This window comes from Dama dama, chromosome 26, assembly GCF_033118175.1.
Source record: "Dama dama isolate Ldn47 chromosome 26, ASM3311817v1, whole genome shotgun sequence".
Taxonomy (NCBI): domain Eukaryota; kingdom Metazoa; phylum Chordata; class Mammalia; order Artiodactyla; family Cervidae; genus Dama; species Dama dama.
In genome coordinates, this window is record NC_083706.1 from 56411028 (window position 1) to 56436043 (window position 25016).

At 50.3% G+C, this 25016-nt stretch overlaps 1 protein-coding gene across 2 annotated transcripts in view; it reads left to right on the plus strand.

The window, feature by feature from the left end:
* The window catches only part of SMOC2 (SPARC related modular calcium binding 2), a 153435-nt gene extending 140874 nt beyond the window's left edge, over positions 1–12561 (plus strand). For both annotated transcript variants that reach the window (XM_061130559.1, XM_061130560.1), the window contains exons 10-13: positions 3108–3207; positions 5015–5289; positions 8655–8692; positions 11055–12561. In XM_061130559.1, the coding sequence (XP_060986542.1) occupies positions 3108–3207; positions 5015–5289; positions 8655–8692; positions 11055–11072 (431 nt within the window). In that variant the 3' untranslated portion in view covers positions 11073–12561. The remainder of the gene's footprint in view (positions 1–3107; positions 3208–5014; positions 5290–8654; positions 8693–11054) is intronic.
* Positions 12562–25016: the final 12455 nt, after the last annotated feature.

Genomic DNA, 25016 nt, shown 5'->3' on the forward strand with positions numbered 1-25016 from the left:
ACTCTGGGTCCCGTCACGGAGCCTGCCGGCCGCCGTTTCCCCAGCATAAGGTTTACGGGCACTGGGGGCCATGCCAGGCCCTGCAGGCAGAGGGAATGGAGGTGAGCTGCTGCGGGGGAGGCCAGGCCCCCTCGAGTGGGCACCTGCTGTCCCCAGGTGAGCGACCCGCTGAGCTAGGCCCAGGGCTCGGAGGCTGCTGGCCACAACGCGTGGTCTGCAGGCAGGACGTGGAGCTCTGCGGTGGTCGCTGAGGCCCGCGGCCCGAGGGGGCGAGCATGAGGGAGGCTAGGGACGCTCTGTGCTTCCTGGGAAACCCGACAGCCGGGGACCCGGCTCCCTTCGTCCCCCAGCTCTGAGGCTCCTCGGGAGGCCCAGTCCAGTACCTAGTACCACTGTCACTTCTCACATAACCAGAAGCCACTTCTTAATCGTGCGTGCTCTGCATTTTTCCTTCGAATTTTTTCTCATTTTTACAAACGTCGTGGAGGATGAGCAGGCGCAGGACTCCTGTGTTCCCAGGAGGAGGCGTCCTCCCAGGAGAGCTGGGGAAAGCTGGGGGCTGAGGTGCAGGCAGGAGGTGAAGCCTGTGGTCCTCGCCCCCCTCCACCCTTGGTCTACCAGCCTTTGGGACCGCCTGGCCCTGACGTGTTATCGTTGTTGTCCAGTTGCTAAGTCGTGTCTGACTCTGTGCGACCCCATGGACTGCACCACGCGAGGCTCCCCTGTCCTTCACCGTTTCCCGGAGTTCGCTCAAACTCACGTCGATTGAGTCGACGATGCCATCCAGCCATCTCATCCTCTGTGTGGGGACTATTTTCCCAGGATGCTGACCACAGTGGGTGCTGCCCTGGCCCTATTTGTTCACACACATATTCAGAGTTGGTGCAGCTGTTTCTGTTTCATAAGGGGCTGTCCTTGAAACCAGCAGCCACAGGTCTCTGAGTGTGAGGTCGCCCGGCATCTGTCTCCCCGTCAGGGGAGGACGTGGACCCGTGCGCCGGGGTCTGCTGGATCTTAGGGTTGCTCACCCCTGAGTCCCAGGCCTCCGCCCGGGTCTGAGCACGGCTTGTGGAGGAAGCACAGCGCTGTCGTCGGGGCGTCCGTCGCAGGTTGGCGTTGCGTGTGCGATTCTCAGCTGTTCACACTAAAGCGCGTGTCCACGTCCACGCAGCATGGGCGGGAATCGTCTCGGGAGCAGTAGCTCCATTTCTTGGCGCCTAAACCATCTTGTCCTTTTCTTTACTCAGGTGAAGTTTAGTGTCTTTGCAAATAAAAATGAAAGGTATTCTTTTGTTGGACTGAGGTGACCTCTCAACTGCACAATATAATCCTTAGCAGGAAGATACCTGCACTTTAAAGTCTGTAATTTACACCATGGTAAAAAAAGAAATGCTAATAGCAGCATTGACTTAATATTTCTTGGTTTAGAAGTAGATTAAACTTTCAATGTTAACTGTTCTGTGCGTTAAAGCCTTCTAAATCTTTTAGATGCGATTAGTCTTGTGTTTCATGATGAATATATCTCATTTTCTGATTAAAAACCTTTACCTCATTTGGGGGATATGATTAAATTGGCAGCAAATGTAACCGGGATTGATTCCCACTGAAGTCATACTCACCACACAAAAGGCCGGCATCGCTCGTCCTTACAGCCGTCCAGGCCTGAGCAGTACCCTCGGTTCGGCTTTCCCCAGACACTGGCCCACGTTCGTCTCTGGTGTCCGGATGCCAGCGGGTGTGGGGATTCCCGGGGGGGCAGCTGGGCCGGGGTGGGCGGTGCACACCCTCTGGGGCACCCCTGCCCTACCCAGGTGGGAACCAGCCTGCCCGGCAGAGCGCCAGCCTAAAACTCAGCACCCTCAGGCCTGCTTGCTGCCCTCTGTCCTCTTGGCAGTCGACAGGCTGCTCTGGGGGAGCCCAGCGCTGTGCCGAGGGCGCTGCCCGCCCTGGAGTGGGCGATGACCTCGTCAGATGACCGTCCCAGACGCACTGTGCTGAGGGCGCTGCCCGTCCTGGAGCGGACGATGATCTCGTCAGATGACCATCCCAGACGCACTGTGCTGAGGGCGCTGCCCGTCCTGGAGCGGACGATGACCACTGCGTCAGATGACCGTCCCAGACGCACTTGCAGCCGCAGGTCTGCTGCTCCCTCCCCAGGGAGTGGTTAATGTGATATTTTATTTTTTCCTTGAAAAGTAACGGTCTCCCTGGGGGTTTCCCCTGTAGATCGAAATCTCCTTTGCTAATTGTATTTGTAGGGGAACAACACAGCTCTTTTTTCACCCTCCCCTGACCCTTCGGGATTCGCATCTGTTTTCTGATATGTGTATTTAACGAAGTGGAAACCAGCGTAAATGGATTCCTGCTACAGGCGATTAACATGTGCTTGAATAATAATAACAAAAACTCAAGTGTCAAAAGGAGGTTTGTGAAACCCCGAGCTCTCCGACTGTGTAAACACGCGGGTCTCGAGTGACTTGGCTGCCACACAGCGCTGCCGTCCAGTCCGGTCAGAGGCTTCCTCCTGCTTCTCGGAGCCCAGGAAAGATGTGCCCAGCTGCATCTCTTCATCCTGAAACGCTGAGGGTGGAGGGGACTTGGGGACCGTTCAGTGACCTCTCGGAGGTGAAGAGCGTTGTGGAATGTTAAGCTTCAGGTGAACTCCTCTGCAGAATCACTCGAGGGCCACGAGCCAGCTTCTGTCTCAGGTTCATCCGACCGGATGCCAGCGAGTCCTGCCCCAGCCCTGTGAGCCTGGGGTTCCCAGCCTCGGGGCTTCCTACCTAATGGGGGCAGTGATGCCACCTGCCGGGGACTGCCGCTTTGGGGGCCAGTGAGATGGTAATGCCCATCTCTTGGTGTCATGAAATAATTCAAGAAATCTTAGAGAATGTAGTTTTCAGAAGCTGGAGTTTAAAATCAACATGTGTGGGCAGCAGCGTACTTGCAGGTGTTCCAATGAACTCACTGATGTAATGTGCCTGACCCCCAGACCTCTGAGTCCTAAACCAGCCCTTCTTTCCATCACGGGGAAGTCTGCTGTACTCTGTGAGTTCTGGGAAATGTGAACAGATGTCTGTACTTGCTTTTTTTCTCTTTTTTCTCAGGTTGTCCTGGTGCCAAAAAGAACGAGTTTCTGACGAGTGTGCTGGACGCGCTGTCCACGGACATGGTCCACGCGGTCTCTGACCCCTCCTCCCCCGGCAGGTGGGTTGCCCTTGACCTTGGAGCAGGGGGCTAGGACGGAGCCTGGTGGTCGGGGGCTCTCGGAAGCTGGAGGGCAGGGTCCAGCCACTGGAGTCTCGGGGGTCAGCTTAGCGGGCACAGCAGAGCCCGGAGCGGAGGAGACCCCTCCCCAAGCGTGAGGTCCTTTCCTGGAGGAGGTTTGCTTGGCAGGTTTCCCTGTCATGCGATCAGTGCTGTGAGGATGTTGCTGGCGTGGGACCAGGCCGAGGCCCTGGGGTTTCCCCAGGTTCCGTCAGGCGGAGGGTGCCGACGCTGGCCGGGGGACAGGGGGGCCTGGGAGAACCCGGCCAAGGGGGCTCCCTGCTTCAGAATGGTGTTTCAGAGCCAGTGCCTGGATTTTATAAATACATCCCATTAAATTGTTTGATTTAAAATTCTCGAAGTAGGATTTCTTTAGTAAAATATATATGATGTAACATTCACCCTCTCAACCCTTTCTGGGGCTGCGATTCAGGGGTGTTAATTGCGTTATCTCTGCTCAGAGTCTGACCTCTGAACCTCGGGGGGCTTGCCCTGAGCGCCTGGCAGATGCACTTGGTTCTGGGGCTGAGGCTTTGGGCTCTGCTTCCTGAGACGCGGTCGAGTCCCCGAAGCTGACCTGCGTCTGTGGGTGACTGTCCGCCCACAGGAGGGTCATGTCCAGGGTTTAATGGACGTGGTGTCTCAAGCATTGGCTCTCCCCTGTTAATTAGCGATCATCAGTCTCTTTATCTCAAAGCACATTTTCTGATTGGGAACCTCACTGTCTGTATTTTCTTAGATCACTGGCCTTCCTCCCCAAACCTTGATTATTCCATCTCTTCTAGCTTATCTAAGATTTCTGGTCCCCTTGACTCAAAGCCCCCCTCTCTGGGTCTCTCTCTCTGTCTCTGCTTAAGAGTCAGAATGGGAAAGAATAAAGGGCAGGACTATGAATCCAGTAGAAAGTTAAACTGTACGAAACCACCCAAAGTTCAAATTGACATCTTATATTCTCAGAAAGATTGCTCTTCTCTCTAAGACTACAGTTGAAAACAGTAAGTGAATTTCCATCCTAGAAGGTCCTCTGAAAGTTTGAGAAATAGTCAACAGTCTCAGAAAGCCCTAATACCCGGGAACGTCTGGTGTTTGGCTCACTCTTGACGCTCATAGCAACACAGAGACTGACAGCTGGCTGAGGAAGCAGGACCAGGGCTTCCCTGAGCGCCTGCCGGCATCTTCCACTTAGTAAGAAACCACGACATAAGATCAGGGTTTCCACGATCAGCCTTGAACGCAGAACTTCTGGAAGAGTTTTTAACTTATATCTTAAAATGCCAAACTTTCTTTTTCAATCCAGGGTAGTCTGTCTGATTATCACTTTAGGATACACGTTAGTTTTTACCTTTTAGTTTACCTGTGATATCAACGGCCTGCCCAGGAGCGCAGTTAGAGGAGTAGAAAGCCTCAGGGTGCAGATAGTGGAGACGGGCACCCGTGATCCGAGTGGCGGTCCACAGGGCCTGGTCCTCGAGACCTGCCAACCCCCGGTGTGCGACCGGCCCGTACAAACTCACCGTGCCACTTGCAAGTTTGAAACCAACTTGAAAATGTTTGCCAAATCTCTTTTTTAAGTTATTTTTAAAAAATCATTCTTATATTGAAGGGCAAAGCCAGGCAGGCTTATGCCTCAGGAAGGAGAAGGTGACAAGCAGGTCCCTCCATTGGGGAAATTTGGAGCGGGGCGGGGATGCCTTTCTGGGCAGACCAGGACCGGGGCAGGGGTCCTGACCACCCACGTGTATTTCAGGCTCTCAGAACCTGACCCCAGCCACACGCTGGAGGAGCGGGTGGTCCACTGGTATTTCAAACTGCTGGATAAAAACAACAGTGGCGACATCGGCAAAAAGGAAATCAAGCCCTTCAAGAGATTTCTTCGGAAGAAGTCCAAACCCAAGAAATGCGTGAAGAAGTTTGTGGAGTACTGCGACGTGAATAACGACAAGTCCATCTCCCTGCAAGAGCTGATGGGCTGCCTGGGCGCGACCAGAGAGGAAGGCAAGGCGGACACGAGGAGGCGCCACAGTAAGCCCTGCTCCTTACTTTGCAGCCACTCCCGTCCACTCTCCACGCCTCTGCTGAGAGTTAAGGCAGAGAAACGGTCCCAACAGTCTGAGGGTGGAGGCAAGTGTGATGTGCCATCTGACTGTAGGTCCCCTGCTCACAGAAATGCTGGCAGACCCTCGGGGAGTGGTCAGGGGGAGCAGGCTTGGAAAGGAGAGAGCTCAGCTGTGTCTAGAGACTCATCTTAACTCTTCTGTCCTCGGGAGGGGTGGGGAGCCTGCCCTCCCCAAGTGGCCAACTTCTGATGCTGAAGAGCAAACTGGGGACCCCTGGGAGCCACTTGGGGACCCCAGGCATGGCCCCCGACCAAACCTTCAGCCTGATTATTAGCCGCTCAATCATTCCTGTTTCCAAACGGTCGTTTCTGTGGTTGAAGCTGTTTCAGCTGTGCTGCCGGTTGGGCAAGTCTCTTCCGGACCCCGAGCGCCGTTCCGAGCGCTGGACCACCAGCCAACACCTTGGTCCCTGGGGCCGGGTGGGGTCCACGGGGCCTCTCCCACCGCTGCTGCGTTATGATCCCATGTGCCTGTTGCCGAACTTGCAGCACATTTGAAACGTGAAGCAACTCTGAGAGCAGAGTCTGGAGCATCGGTAGATGGTGGTCTGTACGCCTCCCTGTATTTGTAGCTCAACTGGGACGGGAAAGCCCTGGCCCCTGTGGTGGTAGTTTAGTTGCTAAGTTGGGTCTGACTCTTGTGACCCCATGGACTATAGCCCACCGGGCTCCTCTGTCCATGGGATTCTCCAGGCAAGAACACTGGCGTGGGTTGCCATTGCCTTCTCCAGGGAATCTTCCCCACCCAGGAATCGAACCCAGGTCTTTTCATTGCAGGCAGATTCTTTACTGACTGAGCTATGAGGACTGATGGCCCCTAATCTCCCCCAAATAATCTAATGTAGTAAAAATGACAATTTGTTAAAACATGAGCATTGGCGATTTGGATAAAAAATTAGCTGATTTGCAGCTCTTTTCTTTTTCTTTTTTTTTTTTGTGCTGAATTTCTCTTAGTTTTTTCCTATTGTTAGTTTTCTTCAATTTTATTATTGTTTATTTTTTCCTATCCTGTGTCATTTGAAATAGGGAAAAGTCAAAGAAGCATAAATATTCAGGAGGGATTATTTCTAAATACCCAAGCTGTTACCAGTTTCTTTTCTATTTTTTTGCTCACTACCTAACAATACACTTTTACCCTAAAAAATATGACAAATCAAATAAAGAACATGCATAACATGTGATCTTTTATTTTGAGACAAACATCAGACCAGACCTATAGCTTTCCAAACACGCTTTCTGTTCATACATGCATATAGTCGTTGGCATCGTGACCGCGACTGAACAGCAAATACGTGCATATTTATGCACTGTGGTGGTCACTACAAACGGGGTCATAATATGTATACTTAATCATGTTCATTTTGCTTTAAGCAATTAAACAAGATTTTGCATTTAAATTTTTGCAACCAAGACATATTATTGGGAGCATGATCTCAATTTTTGCTATTACAAAAAAAATGCAAAAATGAAAAAATATCCTGAAAAATATTGAGAAAAGATAGAACATAGAAAAAATATTTCCCAAGGGTTCAGGAAAAAATTCACAAAAGATGACATCATGTCTTCATGATTCTTGTACAGAAAATGACAATTGTACAGAACATCAGCAATTAGGAAATGCTCATTTTTGACCAAATTGTTTTTCACCCAAATTGCCATGCTGGCTATATTCTCTCAGGCGTATTGCCTTACATCTCAATGTCCAGTCTCACCTGAAGTGACCAGTGTCATTTGATACCATGACATCTCCCCCACCCCCCACCCACCATCCGTCGCTAAGCTTTGCACTGGGAGCTGGGAGGTACACGCTCCATTTTTCACTGAAAACTGTTTTCATTGATGTGGCATGGCTTCATATTTATTTTAATGATGTACATTCTGTTTCATTCAAATTAATTAGCAGGTTATTTTTTTACCCTTTATGTATTTAAAAAAACTCCTTCATGGAGTTTTTCCCTACTCTGTCTTGAGTGGAATATTTCACCCAGGGTCATTAATGAAATTTATATTCTATTCATCTATAGAGCAAAGTTCTAGACTCATAGAAATGTTAACTTCTCTTGCTGTAACTTAACTTTAATCTGTGGCTACCTCCAATGATCAGTAGACTATTTACTGTAAAAGAAATCAAGAAAAACCTGGCAATTGTTGACAGCCCAGTTGGTTAGAATAGATTCAAAGTATCAGTTTAATATTCTCTAAATTTGAACCAATGGCCCAACGCCTGCTTTCTCTATAAAGTTGTCATCGCAGGCCAAACAAAGTGGAGAGTGGCAACAGCTATTATCCAGATCCTTGAATCATTCAAACCTACAAGTGAAAGAAATAGTACGTTTAGCTACTACTTATTCAAAACTTTTTGCAATTTGCTTAATACATTTGTGTTTCAACTGATCATGCTCTGTTTCTGATTGCTTGAATATAGCAAGAGAAGAGGTTTGAACCTGAAATAATTTTGCTTTTTAGTTTATTAATTGAGTGAATGGTCATTAACAATTAATCAAGGCATTTGGGGTTGGGGTGCTGCCCTCCACCTACTGACTCATTCAGAAGATATTTATTAGGGGCTCCCTGCTCAAAGCATTGGCAAAATCACAGTAAATGAAACAGACAAAAATCCATGTACTTCTAGAGCTTACATTTAGTGTGGAAACAAGAAATGAAATAAATGGGGAAAATCCACTATAACGGGTGCTACTTGCTAAGGGGGTGATGTGAGGAGACTGGAATTCCAGGTGGAGGTGTCGGGGCAGGAAAGTGTCTCCACAGTTGAGGTCCCAGGTCCCTGTCCTGAAAGAGGCTCAAGCCAAGAGGTAGAGCCAAGCAGGATCTGGGAATAGTTATTTTGAGCCAACCAGTTAAATGATTCTCGTGATTTAAATATAAAACCCAAAGCTTTCAGAGCGCCGGCATTACGCGCTGGACACCCCGGCGCCTGGATCGCCTCTCCCTGGCGGAGCTTGAGAAACTGAGGAAGGCGCTCTCCACGGAGAGTGGACACGCCTGTGGAATCTGGGGGCAAAATGGAACAGTCTTCTGAAGTTGGGCTAGAGTGTCTGTGTTGTTGGAAATTGTTTATATACTGGCTTTGATGATCCATTATTTATGCTCCATGCTGAGCATGTGTGTAAAGACTGTTTTCTCAAAGTTTGCTGGCGGATGCCTCTTCCCTGTAGTCATGTGGATCTCTTCCTGAAAAAGTCTACTTAACCTTTTACTAATGAAGTGTATTTGGTTTCTAATCTCTCTCTCTCTCTTCTTCCCCTGCTAGCCCCTAGAGGTAACGCTGAAAGCACTTCCAATAGACAGGTGAGTATGTTTACACTGTAGCTGTAATAACTGGCTGCTTTAGTTGTAGGTAACAACAACTGAACTTCTTTTCATTTGGAAAGTGAAGCGCCTTCCAAGAAAGGAACAACTTACCCTGTCAATACCCCTGTGAGGCCTCAGAGAGCGCGCCAAGCTTCTGTCAGAAATCATCAACTTGCTGAATTATCAACTTCCAAGATTTTGCCCTAATTATTTATTTTACTACTTGAACTTTCAGTTATTTATTATTTTGAGAAAGATTTCTGAGTCCCCCTGTTTTGTGGGAATATGTATGTGTATATATATTTAAACAGTTCTCCGGGATCTGCACCTGTGATTTATTGCTTGTGTTTGGTGAAGGAGGCTGCAGGGACGGGGCACCTTCATTTTCCGCCAAGCGCTGCCTCTGAAGGGACTCAGCTTCCTGCTGTGTGTGCTCATAGACCCCCCTCTGCTCTTCTGAGGCTGGGTCTCCATCTGCAGTTAGAGGAGGTGACCGTGTCATCCCAACCACAGCCCTCTCGGGCCTAGAGTCTCTTCGGTTCCTTCCTCCTCCCTGAAGCCAGGGCCACACCCTCCCTTCTCCAGACCACTCGCCACCTTGCTGTGTATTTTGTCTTCACCTCTCTGATGTCAGGTCCCCGTTTCCTAAGACCAGCCCCTGTATCTGTTGTGGGTTTGAAGTGGAGACCTCCAGCGCACACCTTGGATGTAACTTAAAACCATTTCATTAGGAAAGATGTGTAATACGCTTGGTCTTCTTTGTTGAGCTAGTGTTTATGGTTTCAACTTTTTAAATCCCAGGGCAAATCACTTGTGCTTTAGAACAGGGCTGGTCTGAAAGCAATTACCTGGCTGAGTTCCCAAGACTTCCACATGACTTTTCCTAAGATAACAATGGTGACGGGCACACATGTGCTACCGCGGTCTGAAATAAACTCTGCTCCAGGCACAAGCCTCACTTCTGAGCTTTTTCCCTGGAAAAGGAATCCGGCGCAGTCTCCCCAGCTCTTTCTGTTTGTCACTGCAAACCGTGATCCTGGGTGAGGCCCTGCTGCAGCTGGCATTATTAAAGCAATTGAAGACCTTGCAGACTTCGTGAAAGAATCAAGAGTCCAACCACCAAAGGCTTTCACTGTATGAATAACCAAATACAAGAATAGGAAATAAAGGGCATCTCAGAGGATGCATGAAGCTCATATTTAATTAAAAAAAAAAGTGAACTGCTTTTCTGGGTGTCTTCTGCAGTTTCCATCACAATCATCAGTGATGAGAACCCTGCCGTCAAGCGATATGGATGTAAAACATTAGTGCCACTCCTTCTCCAGCAAATCTGATCAGTTTTATTCTCTGATTAAACGTGGTGATGGTTTATCTTTCTCCACAACTAATTAAAATAGAATGTCTTGTTTACTTAATGTGGGAGATGCAATATCTCTTCTTGCCGCCTGTTCATATATTTAGCAGGGGATAAAAGCCAACCCAGAAGTCTCCTCAGTATTTAAATGTCATTATTTTAAATAGAACTGACATGTGTTGGTTGGAATGGGTCTATGTGGAAAAATAAACCAAGAAGGTTGTACACTACTTCTCCTTTTCATTCTGTATGATTTTTAATTGGCAGAGTACAGAATTCCAGGAACTTAGTAAGCAAATCTTTCAGTTGCATTTCTCCTTAGAAATGGAATAATGAATGAAAAGGATGAAAATAAAATTGCCAAAAAGCAGCTATGCCTCTATAAAATCTGAAGCATAAATTAGATTATTAAAAATACATTTGCATGATAAATCCATGGTGATTGGAGATTGTGCAGAATGTTTAATATATTGAAGCTACTTACAGTACATGAAATAAATGCTAACTTCCCCAACTGATATATTTTTTTCTTATATTTCTGAACATTGAATGAAAGAAAAGTGCTAGAGGTTAAGAAGTGCCCAAAATACTTTTATTTATTTTAATTAATTCTTACATCTCAAGTGGGGCTTCCCTGGTGGGTCAGGCAGTGGTAAAGAATCTGCCTGCCAATACAGGAAACATAGTTTCAACTCCTGGGTCAGGAAGATACTCTGGAGAAGGGAATGGCAACCCGCTCCAGTACTCTTGCCTGGGAAATGCCATGGACAGCGGAGCCTGGAGGGCGACAGTCCGTGGGGTCGCAAGAGTCGGACACGACTTAGGGACTAAGCAGCTACAGCCATCCCAAGTGAAGTGCTCTCTCTTCTCACTTCTGTATAAAATGTTGCTTTCCCCTTTGTTCTTATGAGCTGGATTTATTTTATTCCTGGAAGGCAAGGCTTCATTTTCAGAAACGAGTGCTCCAAATGTCTTAATACATCTCTTTTTTGTCTTTTTTTTCAGCCAAGGAAGCAAGGATAAATGACGCCACAGCAGGTCCTAGACACGTGGCCGACTCCCTCACCAAAAAGCAATTAAAAAAAAACAAAACAAACACATAGTATTTGCACTTTGTACTTTAACTGTAAATTCACTTTGTAGAAATGAGATATTTAAACAGACGGCTTTAATCTGTGAAAATGGAAGGGCTGGCTTCAGAAAATTAATCACATACAATGTATGTGTCCTTCTTTGACCTTCAAAATCTGTAGCTGGTGGAGATGTATTTTGAGTGGGTTTAAGCTTAATTTCTTCATCCTACGCATGTTAACCGACAGAAGCCTTGGCTGAGGTGCCCTGGCTCCAACCTGTACCTCCTCCTGATGGGCGCCTTACTAGTAGTCCCGCCAGGTTGGCTTTGCGAGGGATCTCCTGTCCCGGCGGCATCGCTGAATCCATGTTGGAAGCTCCACGGCTCCGTAGACCTTTGTAACCGACTGCTGTCTCCATCCTGGGTTTGTTCGTTTCTTGGGATATTGTGTTAGCTTGTCGGTTTTCCTTCCCGAGTTCCTGCGCATGCAATGAGTTATCCAACCACTAGCGCAGTCTTTATCCATAGAGCCCTGGTAGAAAAGGAGATATTTCAAACTCTTCGTGGGATGCCTGCTTTTCCATTGCAAGCTTCTGTTTGAGTTTTGCCTTGGGCTCAGATTATCCACGCTGTAAATGCTAGAGAATTCTGTCTGCCTTCCCGAGGCAGCGTGGAGGGGCCCGATGTTCAGAAAAGTAAATTTAATCATGATCTGACCCAGCCAGCCAAACACGCTTGTCAGCCTTCTTCTCCTCTTACACCTGGCCCCTGTCCATCCGTCCATGGTCTACCCCGGGGCCCCTGGGAAGGGAAAACTGTCACATGAGCAAGTTACGAGCAGTCTCCTTAAAGAAGGAGTGGCCAGGCGAGGCTGTGCTGGGCGCTGGTCCTGGCGGCCAGGGACAAAGGCCTGCGGGTGCCCCCACTTCCCTTCTTCTTTTCTGGAGGCATCCAGGGCTTGAGAACTGGTCGCTGGGAAATTCACCTGAGTGGGGCTGGACAGGGGTGGGGGGCAGTTGAAGGCCCCACGGGGGCAGCGGGGCCGGGCCTTGGGAGAGCCGGCTGCCCCCGTCAGGGCTGGAGCCCTGCCTCTGTGACGTGCCCACGGGCTCCACGGAGTGGAGTGGAGTGACAGACTGTGACACTGCCTCAGCTCGAGCTTTAGGTTTGGAAAAAAATCTTCCCGGCCCCAGATCCTCCAACACACAGCCTGTCGATCTGTCTCGACAATTTTCATGAAGACGTTTCCTGCAGCGTCTCCTTTAAATTGCGCGAAAGTCAAAGTGAAACCTTGGAGCCGCAAAACCAGCCCCCCGTGTGTGTCACCATTGTTTAAGAAACAGCTATGATCCTAAATTTATTGGATAATCTTTTATATTTCTGAACTTTGAATTTAATCATTTTTCTTAGATTAAAATAAAATATGCTATCAAAACCGTAGTCAGCCTCTTGTTTCATTCTAAGGTGTCTGCCGTCAGTAGGCAGGAAAGGGATGCTGGGCTGGGGGGAGGTGGACCTGGGTGCTGCCCCTCTGGCCGTGGGACTCGGGGTAAGAGCCTTTGGGGGTTACGTCTCCTGCTGTCAAACAAGATGACCAGCGGCGACGTGCACCCTGGTGAAGGCACAGGCACCCATGTGTGAAGGGTGCAGGCTGGTGCGAAGGGCACACATGTTCATCCTCGTGATGGGAAGCGGCTGTCCACTCACGAGGAACTGAGGGCTGGAGGACTTCCTGTCCTGCTGGGTGCTGGCTGGACCACAGAAGAGACAGAAATGTTCTTGTCGTGATTAAAGCTAGTGCTGCTCACATCACAGCTCCAGAAACCCTGGCAGACCGTGGGTACCCGGCCCCTGTCTCCGGACCCAGCGTCCCATCCTCGGTTAGGCTCTCTACGTCTCCCACTGCGGTAGGGGCTGCTTCCCTTGGTTTTGCTGAGATGTAACTCACACACAGGGCTGTGAAGGGTAAGATACACAGCATGAGGATTTCCCTTCCATATACCATGAAATGACTGTCACAGTAAATTTGGATAGCATCCAGCCTCTCACATAGGTACCAAAAAAAATGTTGTTTTTTCCCCCTAGTGATGAAAACTTTCAAGATCTACTTTCTGAGTAGTTTTCAAATATGCCAATCAACCCTGTTAACTATGGTCCATCACGGTGTGATCTCCACAGCAGCTTCTTGGCTGGCCACGCTGCCTCTAGGAAGGACTCTGTTCCTTCCTGGTAAATCTCTCCTCACCCACACTTTCTTTCTCTGCGCAGAAAAGTGTCATCTTTGTAAAACTCCACCTTAGCACTTCAATTGTGCAATCAAGATGCTACTGGAAAGGAGTTAAGAGGAAGCTGCCAGGAAGCACTCCTTGAAGGGGAGGGGCTTGGCCTGGTTCTGGAGCAGGTAGGAGATGACGAGTGTCCAAGGAGGCTTTGCGCCTGAACAAAGGCAGGTAGGCTGGAGGGACGCCGGAGCCATGGAGGCAGTGGGCCAACATGCCAGGGCTGGAGCAGATGGTTCTTATTGCTAACTATTAAGACTTTAAATGAAAAACAGAAATTGTTTCCCTTATGTACCTGGTGCAGCTGTTTTTAGTGATAGATGCCTCCCTCCCCCAAGGCCCTCCCCGCCTTCTCATGTTGAAAAATGCTCCCCTGCCTCCTTGTCAAAAACCTCCAAGTGGAAGATTATTTAGAAGTGCACTGACCAACTCATAAATCACGCCCATGAAAGTCACAACCGGAATTTTCTAAAGTTATCAAGATGGAAGTCGTCAGCATTTTTGTAACCCATGTGAAGAAATGACTGACATCATCATAAGCTGCCAAGTGGGCCCCAGATCACATAAACAACAGAGCCAGACTGGAGAGAAAGTAAGGGGGGAAAGTAAGAAGCTCGTGGGCCTGTGGTGATGGTGGTAGTGAAAATCGTGGGAAGGAGGATGATGATGATGATGGTGCTGCTTCTGCTGACTGTGACGATAATGGTGATGGTGGTCACGGGGATGATGGTGGTGGTGGTAAGGGTGATCAGGGTGATGATGGTGATGGTGATATGGTGATGGTGATCATGGTGGTGGTTATGATGGTGGTGGTGGTAATGCTGACTGTGATGATAATAGTGATGGTGATCATGGTGGTGGTGGTGATGGTGGTGATGATGATGGTGATGGTGGTGCTGATGGTGATCAGGGTGATGGTGATGGTGATCATGATGATGGTGATGGCTATGGTGGTGATGCTGACTGTGGTGATAATAGTGATGGTGATCATGGTGATGGTGATGGTGATCAGGGTGATGGTGGTGATGGTGATCAGGGTGATGGTGACGGTGGTGATGGTGATGGTGATCAGGGTGATGATGGTAGTGATGCTGACTGCGATGATAATGGTGATTATGGTGATGGTGGCAGTTATGATGGTGGTGGTGATGGTGATTTGGGTGATGATCGTGATGGTGATCATGATGATGGTGATGGTGTTGATGGTGGTGATGATGGTGATGATGGTGGTGATGCTGACTGTGATGATGGTGGTGGTGTTGATGGTGGTGGTGATGGTGATTAGGGTGATGATCGTGATGGTGATCATGATGATGGTGATGGTGTTGATGGCGGTGGTGATGGTGATCATGGTGATGATGGTGGTGATGCTGACTGTGATGATAATGGTTTTCTCCCTAATGCCATATACTACCACAAAGCCTTGGAGAAGGAAATGGCATCCCACTCTAGTATCCTTGCCTGGAAAATCCCATGGACAGAGGAGCTGGCAGGCTCCAGTTCAGAGGTCACAAAGAGTTGGATAAGACTCTTTGTGTGTGACTCTCTGAGTGACCTGAGCACAGCACATACCACAGTGGCCAAAATTTGTAAAGCATTTTTGATTAATTAGATGCTTAGGCATTTTTGTATTTCTTCATTCTAAAAAGCAATAGCTACTTTTTTACTACAAAGCTATAAGCAAACCACCCCAAAACTCCACAGTCTACCCTACCCTTGTCTAGTCTTATCACTCTATGCATGTTGGCTGGCCTGGTGGGGCTCTGCTGGGCCTGCCCCATGCCTCACCCCTGCTCCAGGGTGAGGGGCCGTTGGGGGTGTGTGTCTGCGTCGCCGTGGTTGAAGCACGGTGTGATTTACCCGACTGCTTGAGCACATTTCAAACCTCATCTTGTGACCTGTCTGCTCACATCTGTGAACCATCCCTGGGCTCTGAGCAGGTCCCCAGTCTCAGCCTCCCTGGTCCCTTGGGCCTGTTCTGCTGTCTGTAGAGCAAGTTCTCGTCCCGGGCACCGGCCAGAGAATGAGTATTTTCACCAGGGACTGGACACGACTGAGGGCAGAGGCATGCAGCACGTTTTGTGTTTTATTTGACCTGAGTCCCATTTAGTCGACAGCCGCTGAATTTCCTTGGCCACTGGCATCTCTTCCTTGCATCTCTTCTTCAGAGTTTGAGCTAGACACTTGTTGTCCAGGCTGGGATGGAAGGGTGGCTGCCGGGGGCGGGAGGGAGTGTTCCACAGGCCCCGTCTGCCCTCTGACCCTGAACGGCTCACGGGGTTTACTCCACCTTACATAGTTTATGTGAAATAAATGCCCCCTTTCTGCCTATTTTCTCTGGACAAGTGAATGCTTGCTAAGTTCTGATAAACTTGACCAGTTAATTCAATTCATGTGTGTTTCATAGTGGAAAGATTTCACACACCTTGTTATTAATATTTTACCTTCAAAACAAAGATTTGATTTCCATCAGTTGAAGTTACGCTCAGTCAATAGATTGTTTCTTTGTTTAAAAATATGGATTTTTATGCTCCCAACCAGACTGCTCACGTGTTGTCTTTCCAGTCTACTGTGGCTGTTGTAGTTCAGAGAAGTGTCATTTTACTCCTTCTTAAGATCTTGTAAGTGCGCCCTGGGGGAACCACCTTGAATGTTTCAGTTTAAATTCGCATATTCGTGATGCTCTGAATATTAGACCAGAAAACTGTTTCATTACTTTAAATGTGTCCAACTCTGCTTTTTCAACTAAATGGTCTTTCTAATTTGGTGAGCAATATTATTAACTGAGCCCTATTATAATAAAAGAAATCTATTTCTAGAAGTAAGATAAAATAAATCATTTAAATGTGTTTTGAAAAGGGCTTAAGAGTGGTTGGTGGTGCTGAACGGAGCGCAAGTGTAACCCTGGAGTGGCTTCTGCCAACGACTTCCGGGCTTTCTGACACTGACTCTATTACTCGTGTGTGCCACCTCAGTGGTTTCTGACTCTTTGCAACACCACGGACTGTAGCCTGCTGGGCTCCTCAGCCTGTGGTTTTCCCAGGCAGGAATATTGGTGTGGGTTGCCATGCCCTCCTCCAAGGCATCTTCCCAACCCAGGGATCGAAACCACATCTCCTACGCCTCCGGCATTGGCAGGTGGTTCTTTTCCACTAGCGCCGCCTGGGAAGCCCGACTCCAAGCTCCCTGAACCTTAAATGCAAGTCCCCTCACCCCCAGCTTGGGAAAGAGGAGTAAAATGAAAGCAGAACGTATTAATAGCAACGCTGATGTTCATACCTGTAAGGAAAGGCTATTCCTTCTGGTGACCCCACAGTCCTTGACATTTTCTGATCTGGAACAAACCAGAAACGCTGTCCCTGGGTGATGGAACCTGCCCAAATGTGCTCATGTCTGTCCCATCAGGTCCTCGAAGCAGAGCCTGTGACGAGGGCAGGTCTATTCACCACAGCACGGAGGGATCACATGAAAGGCCCAAAGACTCCTGCTGGGTTGGATGAAAACAGTCCCATTATGCCAGCGACATGTTAAATAATCAATAGGTTTGATGTAATAGTCTGCCTTCCATTTCATCCCTTTCTCTCTAACTCTCCTGCCAGTTATTTTTTACTTTTTCCTGGAAGACAGTATTTGCCTGGAAGATATGTGTATCCAATGAAATCTTGAGAAATGAGTTATGTCCTATCGTTATTGCTACTCTCAAGACATGTTCCAGGGAAAGGAAAATATGAGCAGGATATAGTTGGCAACTTTGGTGATGAAGCTTTTCAGAGATCCGCGCCTACCCCCGGCCCCCCAGCGTGCGAGAAGTGATGCACTCTCTTTGCGGTGCCTCCAAGTCCCGTCACCATCACCAGCCTCCGTCACACCACACAGTCTAACCTCAGAAAAGAATCTCCGCACTGGTAAATCAGTTTGACTCTTCCGTCACCCAAATGTGAACAATTCCACCTTCTCCCCCAAATCTGAAACCAGTCATTTCCAAATGTGCTGTTTTTATTTGCATTTGTGTTGGGGAGTTAAGCGGTAATTCACTGTAGCTCCCTAAGGGCTGTTGAGAATTCCTTTACTTGTAAATTTTGAGATGAACACATCCATCTGTTATTTCTCCTTTTAAGTTTGAAAATCCATGTGGCAAGTACAGGATATAGTTCTAGGCACCATAGATCATATTTGTAATAACATCACTTATGAAATTAAATCAGGTCACGATGGCCACCATTTGAAAACCTCAGATTCAGCAAAGAATTGTCTGTAGGTCACAGTTCTCATCAAATAAAAACCTCCTTCATGATTAATGTTTCCTTCTCAGTAAGTTTATTTCCATTGTCTTCACTTATCTTCTTCACATAATCTTCTCTTAGTTAACAACAACTGTCATCTTTTGATTTTTCTATTTTTCATATTCTAACTCAGACACAAACATGTCATTTACTAAATTTGCAGTGGGCTTGCTATTTTTCATGTTATTTAGGTTTTCATGACTGAAAAAATGTAGACTAACTCATCTTTTTGTCAAATGCCAAACATGTACATTTTCCAGAGTTTCTTCTTGGGAGAGTGGGGCATGGAGACTGTGTTCCATCTTGTTGATAAAACACATGTTGACTTTAAAATGAAGATCGATCACATAATTAAAACCTGGAGAGGAAGCCCGTTCACCAGTCCCAGCTGGTCACCTGGTCACCTCCAGGCTGCTGAAAAGCCCATAGATGGCTGTGCTCTGGCCGCGGGCCCAAAGGACCCTTATCTGATTATAGACTGGATGCATCTTCAATTCATTAAACCACGTGTGACTCGGATGCTTCCTCTTTTGAGCCAGGCCCACACATCTGAGCTCGAGGTGGACCCTGGCCAAACGACCTCTCCTGGCTTCGGACCTGAGGGTCCTGACCAGTGCTCCCGTGGGGGACCCGCGACCCGGTGTCCTCCGCCTGCCTCTCTCTTGTCAGTCGTAACGTTCTCTTCTCTGTCGCATTTCTAGAGCTGCAAGTGGGGCAGAGCGGAGCTCCGTTCGTGTATGCCAAGTGCTCAGGGTGAATCGTGCCCTTTTCTAGAAGGAGCAGCAGGAGCCCGAGGCCTTCCCGTGAGGGACCGCTGACCTGGGGAGGAGTGGGTGAGTTGAACTCGCACTTTGCCCTAGGAGTTCGTGACCTTGGGCAGGATTCCCGGCAGCTCTGAGCATCAGTATCCTCCCTGGAAAAGAAGAGCATTAATGTCTGACCCATGAGACTACAGAGCAACCTCTCCGAGGGCAGGGCCAGTGCTGTCCTGTTTACACGCCGCCCCCCTCCACTCCCTCCTCTGGTAGGAAGGCCCTGATTTTCTGCCATCTGTCCCACCTCTGAGACCCCTGGAGATGCCAGCTGCTTCCCAGTCACTGCACGCCTTCCTCGACCGCCACATCCCAGTCCCCTCCGCCCAGGTCCCTTCACACCTGTCTCCTCCTTGGTTATTTCTGCTGCAGATGTTTCGGAGACCCCACCATCCCTACGGGTGGCTCCCAAGCCCTCGAGTCCACTTTCACAGCTTCTGCTCCTCTTGGATCGAGGGAACCACGGGAATGGCCTCTGGTCCTGCCATGGCCCATCCAGACTTCTTCCGCCTGTCCTCACTCGGATCCTAGCTCTCCTCTCGGCTCAGGGCAGAGACTCTGGTTTGTCCTCAGAACTGCCCACTTACAAACATCCCCAGCCTCTGCAGCATGCTCTGTGAACCTTGCCAGGTGGAACCCCGGAGCTGAGCGAACCCAGATGTCTTGGACCTGTGCTGGGGCCCAGGCAGTGAGGTGTACCTGGAGATGAGAAAATCAGTCCACGTGGCTTCCCCCTCCGATGACGCTGGGCCCGTTGGTGTCTCCTTTACCTTGATTTCCTCCAGGAGGATTCTACAGCTTCTTCTGGGCCCGCCTTCAACCCCTCCAGCCCCCACCCTCCCTGACACCCAGCGTGCCCTTCACAAGTCCAGCTGGCCACTTCCTCACCCCAAGGCCATGACGGAGCCTTTCTCTTCCCCACCCTTGGGCCCCTGGGCAGAAGTTCTTCTCTCCACTCATGGCGGGGTGGGGGTGGGGGTGGGGTCCTGCCCTCCCCCTCCCAGTGGGCCCTGCCCCTCGCCGGCTCTGGGCCCCCTGTCCCCTCCCTGTCACCTGGCTCCCTCCCATAACGGCAGATTCTCTTTTCCACTCGCAGGGCTCCCAGCTGAGAAGAGCCCATCTTCACCCTGGCCCCCCTCCTCTGGCCCTAATTCTCTGAGGCCCCCAGAGCTCTGTCTGGGGAACGTCCGGGGAACAGAGCTCCCAGCTCAGTGGGGGCGCTGTCAGTCACTCTAGGGCAGCACAGGGGGACGGGCAGGAGGGCCCTGTGGCCGGCCGGCCCTCTGGCCTGAGGCCCCAGCAGGCGGTCCGGGGAGTTCCTCCCTCCCAGCCTCGGTGCGTGTCCTCCGCTCTCCCCCTGGGTCTCTACCGGATGATCAGAACGGGACCCAGGAAACACAGCTTTCTCAGGGTTGGCTCGGTTTGTGAGGCCAGGTCTGGCTGGCCTGGGACTAGCTGGCCTGGGTCTGGAAACTTTCTTTCCACCAGCCGTGAGCACGGTCCACGCCTCCTCAGACCCGGTCAGAGATGCAAGCCCTCAGCCCCTCTGCCAGGGGAGTCCAAGACAGTTCCTCCCACCTGGGTGAAGCCACTCTGGTCCAGCCACCACGCTGCTCCTGGGCGGGGACATCCCTGTGGTCACCACATCACCCTCGGTTCATGTCCATCCCCCTGGGGCCACCGTGGGGCCTTCAGAGCCATTGGTCTTGTGAACGGCCACCTCCTCCAGAAGCTCATCATTTTAACTCCATGATCAGTGACCCCACTACCCGCCCAGCATCGCGGGCCTGGAGCGTCTCCTCTTCAGGAGGGTGTGCGATCAGTGACACCCCCCACCCCGTCCCCTAACCACCCCCCCCCACAGCATCGTGGACTGGAGCTGCTCCTCCTCAGGACAGAGTGCACATTTACTGACGTGTGTGTTTATCGCTCATGGCCTCAGCCGCCTCCTGATCAGAAGTCAAGGAGGGCAGAGCTTCCTCCTCTCTCACTCATGAGTTTCCAGCTCCCAAAGCAGAGGCTGGCATGTTGGGGGCACTAGGTGGGTGTCTGGGGGTGTCTGGAGCTTGTCCACTTGCCTGGCTGGTTGATGCGTGGGCACGGTGCCTCGTGTGGCCCAAGCGTTACCATGAAAAATCATGCTTATCCCCTTTCACTGCTTTCCCATCCACGCACTTCTTTCATCCTGGGATGTTCTCCCTGTTTTCACAAAGAAACTCCATCAGCCCCCGCCCCTTAGCCACAGGTCTCTTTAATTCTGCATCTTGTCTGGGCCCATCTGACCAGCCTCACCCTCTTTCTGTCACCTGACTGTTCTGCTTCTCCACTCTGTCCTGTTCTCTTCATCCATCCCTGTTTTATCACAGACGATGCAGGAAAATATGAAACAACCAGAAAAAGTCTGCCCTGTCATTACTCACAGCACTCCCGACACCAAGCACGTGGTTTCACCAGCAAACGCCCTGGACCCCACGTGGCTGTCCTGCCATCCAGTTCAGTCCTGACAGCACCGTAGTTAGCTGCGACCCCTCCACTACTGTCACACTGGGGTGAAGTCTCCGACATGGGAACCTGGGAGAGGGGACCCAAACAGTCCCCCCATGGCGGGTTCTCTAAGTGGACCGTTTGGAGGTCAGCTCATCGAGAAGTGGGAGGAGTAAGTGAGCTTGGGAGGGCCGGGTGAAGACGCAGCGGGTACAAACTGAAGCAGTGGGGTGAGCGGGGTCTGCGTGTCATGACAAGGACAGAAAAAGCGCCAGTGGGCAATCTTGATGGGGAGTGGACCGGAGCGTGGACAGCAGACCATGTCAGGCCAGGTGCGTGACCGGAACCGGCACCGGGATCAAACCCCCCACTGCCCGGCACGCCGTCCTGAGCACTTGAGACCCCCGGACTGATGCACCTCAGCCCTTCCCCTCCATGGAGACAAACCGTTTACATTAAAGGTCCCCACGCAGGACCGGGAACGCTCTGTGAAACACAGAAGGAGAAACCAACATTTATCTGCAGGTCAATGGTAGATTTCAACCAAATGAGGAAATCTGAACCATACCCCTGATGAATTTCTCCCTGTAAGTTTTATGTCCAAAGGTTTTAAGCAAAACCTAATTTCATAACACATTTTAAAATTTTCATTCCCTATGACAATAAACTTTTTAAAAGTTTGCCTGATAGAGTAGCTTTATTTATTTAATTTTTAAACATTTCGATGGTGAAGGAAATAGCAAACTGTGCATTTTAATCTTCTTTTTTTTTTTTTGGTAGTGATTCCCAGAAGTCTTTGATCTGTAGATACTTTCGAACTGTGGTGCTGGAGAGACTCTTGAGAGTCCCCTGGACTGCAAAGAGATCCAACCAGTCCATCCTAAAGGAGATCAGTCCTGGATGTTCATTGGAAGGACTGATGCTGAAGCTGAAGCTCCAATTTTTGGACACCTAATGGGAAGAGTTGACTCATTGGGAAAGACCCTGATACAGGGAAAGATTGAAGGCAGGAGGAGAATGGGGCAACAGAGGATGAGATGGTTGGATGTAATCACTGACTCAATGGGTATGAGTTTGCGCTAACTCCAGGAGCTGGTGAAGGACAGGGAGCCTGGTGTGCTGCGGTCCATGGGGTCGCAAAGAGTCAGGCACATCTCAGCAACTAAACAACAGTAACAGAGCTAAAAAAGTGGCTATTTCCTAAAAGCAGAAGGCTCTGCATAGCTCATTTCTACCAAATAGACCCTGTTAGAAGTCCTTGCGCTGGAGCCTTGTTGCATCTGAACAGCCAGCCACATCACGGACAGCCTACTGTGCTTGGGGTCCCTGACAACCAAGGGTCCCGGTGCCTCTGGGGTGAGATGTTATCTGAGTTAATGATGTTTCTCTTGGCTTCATTCCCCTGCCTGTCCGACCCCTGCCTTCCTTCAGAACCAACCAACCACTCAGAGACTGAGGCCTGAGAGGCCCCATCCTTTGACAGCATCCCAGCAAAATTCTTCCCTGATGAAACTCTAGTTCCCTCTCTCTGCGCTATCTCATCTCAGCTGAGGAGCCCTGTAGGTTCCTTCTGGTTTCATCGCAGTGAAGGGTTAGGAAGTCAGGTCAGAGCTGAGCTGGTGGGATTCTGGGAAGAAAGGCGAAGACAGGCCCTGTTTTCTCGGCCAAGTTTTGCCTGGTTTCCAGGGAGATGGTTAGAGGCGCGTGTCCGGTCAGTCCAGGAGCCGTGACTCCCTGGGGACGCGTGTTGGGCCCCCTCAGAGCCTGCTCCCTGGGCCCGGGGACCCGGCTCTCTGCCTGCAGCTCTGCGCGCCCCACGTGGCCAGAAACGCTTGGCCTCGCTGGGATCCAGGGCGCCTAGCATCTCGTGTGGATGGAGTCCTCATCCTGCCTGACTCCAGCGAAGCCTTCTGTCTCTGGTTAAACGGGGGGCTCCGTCAAGAGCATCAGCTCATCAGGGATTTGTAACGGCCTTCCTTCCCCTCCCCTCCGGGGACAATAATCAAGCTCAAACTCTGACTATCCCGTGGTCCTCGGAGGCGTCCCCAGATACAATTTATGTAATTCCATCGTGACTCAGTAATATCTCCAACATAAAACAATCGGCTGAGCGTGAGCCTGAAGGCCAGGGTGACTCATCCCGGGGCAAACTCATTCTTGTGGGCTATTTCAAAAGCTACACGGCATTACGGGATCACAAGAGAAAATGGTTATAAGACAATGAGTTCCATATTCCACTGCCCTGGAATCCTTTAAAACATGCAAATGTGAAATGAGTGCTCATTGACAGCTGCGATTGTTTTAAATGGAACTTTGCTTTGGGTTAGCATCAATCATGTATGTAAAACGTGAAGCATACGGCTTAGATTATCACATGAGCATTAATGTATATTTTTCTTAGGTCTCTTTTCATGTTCAAATGTTCTCATGCCCGGCTACAGAGCCAGCAGTGAAATAGTAATGTCGGACTCTCTGTTTCCTTGACATTATACTGAAACATTTACGTGAAAGGCAAAGACAGGTCGTGCAGAAAGCTGGGTGCCAGAGAGGTTAGCTAGGCTGAAGCCAAACACAGCTAAAGCGCTCACTTCTGAACTGGTTTCTTGTACTGACTCTCTGCTTGGGCTACAGAATTCCCATCAGATGGCAGGAGTCAAGGTCGCATTAGTTACTTTTAAATAGGTGAAAGGATTTGGTGGTGGGAAGGGTCTGTTAGGGAATGTTGCCCAGTTAGGGAATGTCGCTGGGGATTCACCCATAAAGAGCGTCTGGATCTGCCATGTAGTTAGGTCAGGCTCAGGGTGTATGTGGTTAAGTGCTGTGTGCAGTTACATACGGATCAATTATATCTCCATCAGAAAATGGTGCTCAGAGTTGAAGTGACAGAATAACTTTTGAAGGTCTTCGTGAAGAACAGAGCCTGCCTTCCTGAGCTGGGTGGGGCGTCGGCCAGGTCAGCCAGGAGGGGCCGGGGCAGGGTCTGCTTTCTGTCCAAGGATGTAAGTGAGGTCAGAGAGCAGGAGGGGGCTCAGGCCAGGGGTTCCTTCCAGAGCAGAGAAGCTCCTTCTCGCCCAGCTGCCCATCCTGCGCACAGCCTTCATCTCCAGGGAGCGTCAGGCATCACCAAGCCAGGGCCCCGGCTGGCCCTGGACTCCTGATCCATCCACCCTGGGGTTTGCGACTCCTTCGGGTCTCCTACATGTTTGTGTCCCGCTCTCCCACGTTGCAAAGCAGGGTGTGCTGTGAGCCAGGCTCCCAGAGGTCAGCGAAGCAGCTGCCGTTGACTGGAGTCCTGTGTCCGCAGCCCCAGCCAAGGCCGACTCGTCTGAACAGGGACGGGTCCCCAGGAGCCCACGGCTCCCACACATCCGGGCCTTCCTGCTTCCCTGCTGCAGGCCGGCCCATGATGTACCAGCCTCTCGAGAGAGAGGTGGACCCGCGGCTCCTGCAGGGTAAGCCCGAGCCTGGGGAGGGCACGGGTGGACCAGAAACTGCTCCCTGCAACTCAAAGTGGGTGGTTTTGAGAACATTTGACAAGACCCCTCCGCGGGTCCTCAGGTACATACCTGACCCCCGTCCTGCTCCTGGCCTGCATGAGGAGCCACAGATGAGTGTGAGGTCTACGCTTTGTCCTCACGTTTGGTCCTCACATGTGCATCAAGTCTCTGCTGTGTACCCGTCAAGATCAACCCAGCAAGGGGCCCCCGTCTTGTCCAGGTCGTGACCTGGAGCAGGCAGCCCCTGAGCTTGTGCTCAGGTCCGTCCAGAGCCGCCCCGATGGGACAATCACCAAGCACCAGGCACATCCTGGCAGGGGAGGAGCTAACCCTGCCTCTGAGACAAATTTCCAGAAACCAGCGAGTTTACATGGGTCAGTTAAGAGCAAACGCTTCACCTACAGGTGTGGGGGCCACATGTCCTCAGGCAGGTCTGACTTCAGGCGCCCTTTGGACCTGCAGAGAGACTTCTACCTCCGTCCGTCCAGTGGGATGACGTGGGGTGGGGGGGGGGTGCAGGCGGGCAGGGGCCCCGGGGCG